The sequence below is a fragment of the Lupinus angustifolius genome, chromosome LG12, assembly GCF_001865875.1.
Source record: "Lupinus angustifolius cultivar Tanjil chromosome LG12, LupAngTanjil_v1.0, whole genome shotgun sequence".
Taxonomy (NCBI): domain Eukaryota; kingdom Viridiplantae; phylum Streptophyta; class Magnoliopsida; order Fabales; family Fabaceae; genus Lupinus; species Lupinus angustifolius.
This window is the reverse complement of record NC_032020.1, coordinates 18,782,757-18,789,870: the sequence shown is the minus strand read 5'-3', so window position 1 is coordinate 18,789,870 and position 7,114 is coordinate 18,782,757. Positions and strand designations below refer to the sequence as shown.

Genomic DNA, 7,114 nt, shown 5'->3' with positions numbered 1-7,114 from the left:
AAAAATTGATCTAAAATGTTTTGTATTTTTATATTTTCTAGGAAACATTTATTATTTTTATTTTTCTAATTAGCTTTGTTTTTGTTATTAAAGCTTCCATTTAAGGAGAAATACTAAGATCATAATATAATATATATTTTTAAAAAAAATGAGAAAAAGAACTAAATCTATTGGCATGTAAGATTCTATTATATTTAGTTCGTTTTATTTTTTTGGTTTTTCGCATGTATCCTCTTACGCTAGAGACAATTTTATCTAAACTAAAAATATTCATAAGTATATATAACTTGAACTAACATTAGTTGGTAGTGGATTTTGTTTTATTTTGTTTGTAATAAATAATAGATACATTTATTATTGTTTGAATATTCCTTTTTCTATGATGATGAATATAATAAATGGGGAAATAAGAGAAGAATAATGAGGTGGAGGTAGGACCAAAATCTGGTACAAACACGTGATGCAGCCAAAGATTTGTTCCCATTTCATTTTGCAACACTCACAACGTCACTGATCTAGATGATGACGATGATGAACATGGTGAACGCGTTAATGGTGACTCGTATGTTGAGTCGTGATCACGGTGATGTTGTTCCTCTCTATGCTACCGAAGAAATTCCCTTCGGATCGGTATGGTGGTTCGTCTATGCCGGAATCTCATGTTTTCTCGTTCTCTTTGCTGGTATCATGTCTGGTCTCACTCTTGGTCTCATGTCGCTTGGTCTCGTCGATCTCGAGATTCTTCAACGAAGTGGTTCTCCTTCTGAGAAAAAGCAAGCTGGTATCATTCTATTTCTATTTCTATTTCTAACAAGAGTGAATATTATGTATCAATTTGGTAATTGCTAAGTCAAATTGAACTAGTTGTTAGGATCAAATTGAACTTTTACTTTATGTTAAACTATGTTATTGCTGTATTGAGTTTAATTTGATTCTGTGTATAACTGTATTTGCAGCTATTATACTCCCGGTTGTTCAAAAACAACATCAGCTTCTTGTCACTCTGCTTCTTTGTAACGCAGCTGCCATGGAGGTATTTCAATTCAATTGCACTACGCCGATTCCCCTGTAATAATAAGTTATCGAGCATTGGTACTTCAAAATAGTTTCCATGCTGGTATCCGATTTGATGCTTTTTAGATACTTTTTGTCTAAAACTGTTGGTTATTTTATGATTTTCCGGTATAAACATATCTTTTTTTTATAAACATATCATGTTGTATCCATATCCTTATCTGTATTAGTTAGTGTCTATGATTCCTGGATAATATGTCATTAACATGTTGTTTAATGGAGAGGTTATTTAAATTCAGTAGTTTGGTTTTGCTCCTATCCTTGCCTTTTTTTATGTTTGTGATCGCGTGTTTAGTTTAGAAAGATTTAGTGAGTGGTTGGTAATTGGTAGTATATTTTATCACTAGAGGAAAGGACTTATATGAAAATATCATGTTCCAAATTGTTACTGTTTCTTAAAATCAACATTTTGTTCTAACAATAAAATGGATTAGGAAGACTAAAATAATATTTTTTTAAATCTTCCTGATGGATTGGATTTGTTTTCATTGCTGGAGTTTGCTTTTCTATGCCATCGGCATTGCTCAGAGACTGACTGTATGTGTATGCTTGCTTTTGATTATGCATAAACTTCATACCAATTTCTAAACCCTGTCTAACTTGTAAACAACTGTTGCCTTTGAAACTTGAAATATGCAGGCTCTCCCGATTTACCTAGATAAGCTATTCAACCCGTTTGTTGCTATCATTCTCTCGGTGACTTTTGTTCTGTTTTTTGGGGAGGTATGTGATTGTGCTATCTGTCATGGTTCACCAGCTTAGTTTCAACATTCATGTCCAATGAATATTTTTAACTTTCATCTTTGATTTCAGGTTATACCACAAGCAATTTGTACTAGATATGGTCTTGCTGTAGGTGCCAACTTTGTATGGCTAGTGCGGATTTTAATGATAATCTGTTACCCAGTTTCTTATCCAGTTGGAAAGGTATATTCTCTGCCAGAGGTTATTCCTTTGCATTCTCTTGATGAACTGAATAATGTAAGTGAGGCGAGAACAAAGAAATGTAAATTAACAACATATCATCTCTAGATATTTCCATGAGACATAGCAAGATGTTTTATGGAGACAGTTATGAGAATGTTTTAGTGTCTTAATCTGCCTTTTGGATGAAACCCTGATCAGTCTAGCTCTTCACCTTCGTAAGCATAGCACTACGTCATTGTCGTTTATAAATGATGGATTTTTTTAATATGCTAACAACAGTTTCTTTTCCTCACTGATATTTGTTCCAGGTATTGGATCACCTATTGGGGCATAATGAAGCTTTATTTAGGCGTGCTCAGTTAAAAGCTCTAGTTTCCATTCACAGCCAGGAGGTATGAATTATTTTTATTTAATTTGCAATTAACAGAATAAGCCATGTCATGATTGGTGGTGTTTGATTCGTTAATGCTGATTTTGATGGTTTATCATGGCGCGTGATGCATAAGTTTTGATTTTAATTTTTGTAAGGCTGGGAAGGGTGGTGAGCTCACACATGATGAGACGACAATCATCAGTGGAGCACTTGATTTGACTGAAAAGGTAAGTGCTGCATTCACCCACGGCTTTGGATGTCAAACTATTTATTGTTGTTTCATTGCATGGCATGTCAGTCTAATACAATCATCAACTTGTCATATCCAATGCAGCATAATTTGAAATTTCTTATCTATTTTGAGTTTAATGCACATTGACGGTGGTGGGAAGTGGAAACATGTGAAAGTACTTCATGTTATCACAAGTTTCCAATTAATATCTTCCATTTGGGGATCCTAGGAAGCGTCGATGGTGTTAGACATGGAACGGGAATTTATAAAATGATTATCAACATTCCATTCGATCTTGATGCAAATTTGACTGTTAACTTCCAGTGATCTTGTATTCCATAAGCAATATATTGTCACACAAACTTGAATTTTCTGTGTTTTACTTCAGTATTAAATTTCATGTCGCTGTTGAGTAGTGACATGATTAAGAAAAACCTTAGGCGAAATGATTATGAATGACTTAGAGATCTGATGAGCATGATTTATGATAAAGCACTATTGCATTGTTGATCCATGTCTCAAGTTCACCTAGTGGGATAAGGCTTGGTCTTTGTTGTTGTCGAGTAGTTTTCTGTACAAGTTGCCTGTCTTTTTTTAATAACTTAATTAGTGTCATAAAACAGACTGCTGAGGAGGCTATGACTCCTATTGAATCAACATTTTCTTTAGATGTTAATTCAAAGTTGGACTGGTAAGTTCTCTGAATTTTGGTTATTATTCTTATAGGTTGTAAATAAGAAATTCAAAATCGAGTTGCATGCGGGGATTAGAATTTTTGGTTAATCTTTTTTTCCTTAAAATTCTTCTCTTGTGTTGCCAATCTTAAATCAGGGAGGCAATGGGAAAAGTTCTTGCTCGTGGGCATAGCCGAGTTCCTGTCTATTCTGGAACTCCAAAGAATATTATTGGGCTTCTACTGGTGGGTCTTAAATTTCCCCTTTTTGATTTTCCCCCATTATTACTTTTTAGGTTCTTTCTTCTTCTTTTATTTATTTACTTATTGAAATTAGGTCAAGAGTCTTCTCACTGTACGGCCAGAAACTGAAACCCCTGTCAGTGCTGTATCTATCCGGAGAATTCCACGGTGTGCTTGGCTTTATTAAGTTGTTCTCTTTTGTTTTATTTCAAACTAATTGTGAAATATCTGTAGTTTGTTAATGGTTCGTTACATATACAGGGTTCCAGCTGATATGCCTCTCTATGATATACTGAATGAATTCCAAAAGGGTAGTAGTCATATGGCTGCTGTTGTTAAGGCTAAGGGAAAAGGCAGAGAAACTCCACAAATAATTGAAGAAGAGACACATGAAGAAAACATAAGTATTGGTGGGGATTCACATTTGACTACTCCGTTGCTACAGAAGCAGGGTGAGAAATCAGCAAGCATCGTTCTTGACATTGACAAGCCTTCAAGGCCACCCAGCACTAATAAGCTAACTGGTTTGCAGCATAGTGATGGTACATCAAATGGTGCCTCAGAAAATATTGAAGATGGTGAAGTGATTGGTATTATCACTTTGGAAGATGTATTTGAAGAACTTCTGCAAGTAAACTTCTGTATTCTGAGATATGCCCCTTCTCCCCCTCCCTCCAGCATTTGATCTTTATTTCCCTTAAAACATTATCATTTCTTCTTCAATGTAGGAAGAGATCGTGGATGAGACAGATGAATATGTTGATGTTCATAAGAGGTAACAGAGATCAGAGAGTGCAAATTTTCAAAACTTCAAGCTGAAGAAATGGATGAAACTGCTGTAAATCTGAATTTTGATGTCATAAATTTCATTTTGCAGAATACGTGTGGCTGCAGCCGCGGCTGCTTCCTCAGTGGCACGAGCTCCATCAACCCGAAGGTTGACTGGCCAAAAAGGAGCTGTAAGTCATTAATCATTACACATTTTTTATGATTTGAATGTCTGATTCTCGTCTTCCATAGCTGCTAAATGAAGTCTTTTAGGGGAGAAAAAGGTTTTTTTAGGGGTTTGGGTCTTGAATTTTCAATTTTCTCTGCATGGTCTACCTCTCATGCGATTATAGATGAATTACATGCCATTGTATGAGTTTAAGGACATGAGTTGAAAGGATTTATATCTCTTCTTCCTTTAAAAAAGTTGAGTTTTAAAGTAGGGAAAAACAGTTTTTTTGGTCTACCTCTCATGCTTGAAGTTTTGTTCTCCAATCAAAGTATAACGTGTAACATGTTGTTTCATTGTGTAATTAACAATTCTTACGCATTTATATTTTTATTGATGAGTTACTGCACATTATCTTTATTGGAAAACAACACCCGAGTTTTGTCCTTTTGTGAATTTAACACTGCATGGGGTTGGACATGAGTTTTTGGAATTCAATCCCGTTATGATAATTCAAATGTTATATTCCAGAAAGACATTAATAGTATTAACTTCTCTTTGGTTGATTGGAGCATGTTATTAATGATGATCTATGCCTCAATATCTTAGGGCATACCGTCTATATTTGTTTAACTGTATCATTAAAAAGATTTGTTAATTCTTAGTTGCAATAATATTATCAAAGCATCAGGGACAAGTGGATTGTTCTGAATAAATTTTCAGTTAAACTCTGATAGAATGTTCCAATGAGATAGTTGTGTCGCCAGATATATGATCCAACCTGTTCAGTCAGCCAGTTAGGTTAGGTTTTCAAAAAACTGTTTTTTGTATGACTTATGGATATATATGAGTAGCATTAAGTTGCAGATTCTACTTCTCAAACCCATTTTAATTCTAATAATTTAAAGTTAGTTTCTTTATCTTCAATTGAAGTGTTGTGACTTATGGATATATCATATCTTAACCCAAGTTTGAAAGTTTCTTACCAAGAAAGTTTTAAGATTAGAGAATGATTTACCTTTTGTTGCTTGAAGGATGCTAATTATTTTTTGTATTTCTTTTCTCCCCCTTTATTTTTAACCATCCAGGGAGGGCACACTAAACCAGGGCAAAATCCAAAGAAGCCTGCAGAGGAGGATGGATTGAATTCTACAAGATAACAAAAGGAACTTCATGTTGGGTTATGTGTTAAATGAGAATTAAATATAGTTACTTTTTTATACCAGCAGCGTGAAAGAGAAAAAGCTCTTGACAATTTTTGATCATGTTTATGAATTTAGTAACTTTCCTTTTTGTGAAAATTTGGCGAGTTTCATGTGAAATTTAGTAATCACATTCTTCATTCTCTATTTGTCTTGTTCTATTATTATCTGTCAACAGCTCAGTGGTTGTTGTATATGATCTAATGTAATATATGAATTCAGATATTCTCAAGTGTGATTTTCTTTAAAATGAGAAGGAGTATATTTATCCTTGATTTATTAAAGCACATCATTATATTAATCCATTAAATAATTCATTAAGTTTTACTTACTGACTTTTTGAAAATCTAAATCCATAATGGATGAGTTATGGTTATATAGACATAAGTAGGTATTATGCATTTTTATGCAAAAGTGTATATAGGTAGCTTTATTTATTCTATGAATGAATAGTGTATATCTTTTCATAATTAGAATAATATTCTGGATTTTCCCATCAAAATAAACACCGAAACAATATAACAAAACATTAATCCGCACATAACATTACTGGCCATGTTTGAAGCTATTGTTTTTTCATGAGCACATACCTTCACCTATACGTGCATGTGAATATGAAACAGAGTATTGGTAAAACCTACTCAATCTGTAATGAGCATAAAAGTTCTGAATTCTAATTCTAGTATGTTATATACCAAAATTACATACCCGGATTAAGGTTACATACAAGTATACAACATAATGAAATGAGATTTTCTTATGCATGTATAATTGTTGACAATGATCATGATCCATGCAAAGTTTTCTCACCAATTAAAAGAAAACTTACAATAGTTGGCTATTATCAGAGTAAAAGAACATTAGAATAAAAACCTCGTTTACATGTTTATCAAGAACTGAACCCATAGGCTCTAGAAGTGAAGGGTGAAGTAACATTGCAGACCAAAAGAGAAGAAAATTTAGCATCTTTTGACATGATCATATAACACTCTTCAATATCTGAGCCTGAGCACCTTAAAAACTTTGTATAATGTTACACATATATTTAATCTCATCGGATGGAATTGGCTACATATATCGAATTATACCATACTGTTTTATCATATTAACTAAGGAAACATTCTCTAAGTCTTTCTTAACATTAACTTATTATCTAAGCCTTTCTTAATATCAACTTTTAACATCATAGACCATTTAATTAAAATTACTCCTCCAACCCTATAAGAATAAATATGCACCTCCATGTGATATAAAATCTAGTTTTCTGCTCCGAGAAGTGCCTTAACACCGTAGTAGTATCAATTGAGGCTTTGGAAATCTCATTGATATGGATTGTCTAGCCATTATACAAAAGCCTAAAAGGTCAAGAGAGGTTCATTTCTTTGAAACTATATATTGGAGTTTGATTTTGTGAACTTGTTATTATTATTATATATATATATATATATATATA

The 7,114-nt window shown here is 33.3% G+C and overlaps 1 protein-coding gene across 3 annotated transcripts in view; it reads left to right on the top strand.

Moving 5' to 3' along the window:
* Positions 419-7,114, top strand: part of LOC109361957 (40S ribosomal protein S15a-1) — a 15,104-nt gene continuing 8,408 nt past the window's right edge. Inside the window, exons 1-13 of one of the 3 annotated variants that reach the window (XM_019607486.1) lie at positions 419-781; positions 957-1,033; positions 1,714-1,797; positions 1,888-2,001; positions 2,310-2,393; positions 2,530-2,601; positions 3,230-3,297; positions 3,438-3,525; positions 3,617-3,690; positions 3,784-4,153; positions 4,251-4,297; positions 4,400-4,484; positions 5,548-5,914. In XM_019607486.1, coding sequence (XP_019463031.1) covers positions 520-781; positions 957-1,033; positions 1,714-1,797; positions 1,888-2,001; positions 2,310-2,393; positions 2,530-2,601; positions 3,230-3,297; positions 3,438-3,525; positions 3,617-3,690; positions 3,784-4,153; positions 4,251-4,297; positions 4,400-4,484; positions 5,548-5,619 — 1,497 coding nt within the window. In that variant the 5' untranslated portion in view covers positions 419-519 and the 3' untranslated portion in view covers positions 5,620-5,914. Of the gene's footprint in view, positions 782-956; positions 1,034-1,713; positions 1,798-1,887; positions 2,002-2,309; positions 2,394-2,529; positions 2,602-3,229; positions 3,298-3,437; positions 3,526-3,616; positions 3,691-3,783; positions 4,154-4,250; positions 4,298-4,399; positions 4,485-5,547; positions 5,915-7,114 lie in introns of those variants that run through there. The other 2 variants (XM_019607488.1, XM_019607489.1) reach the window with 2 other exon arrangements.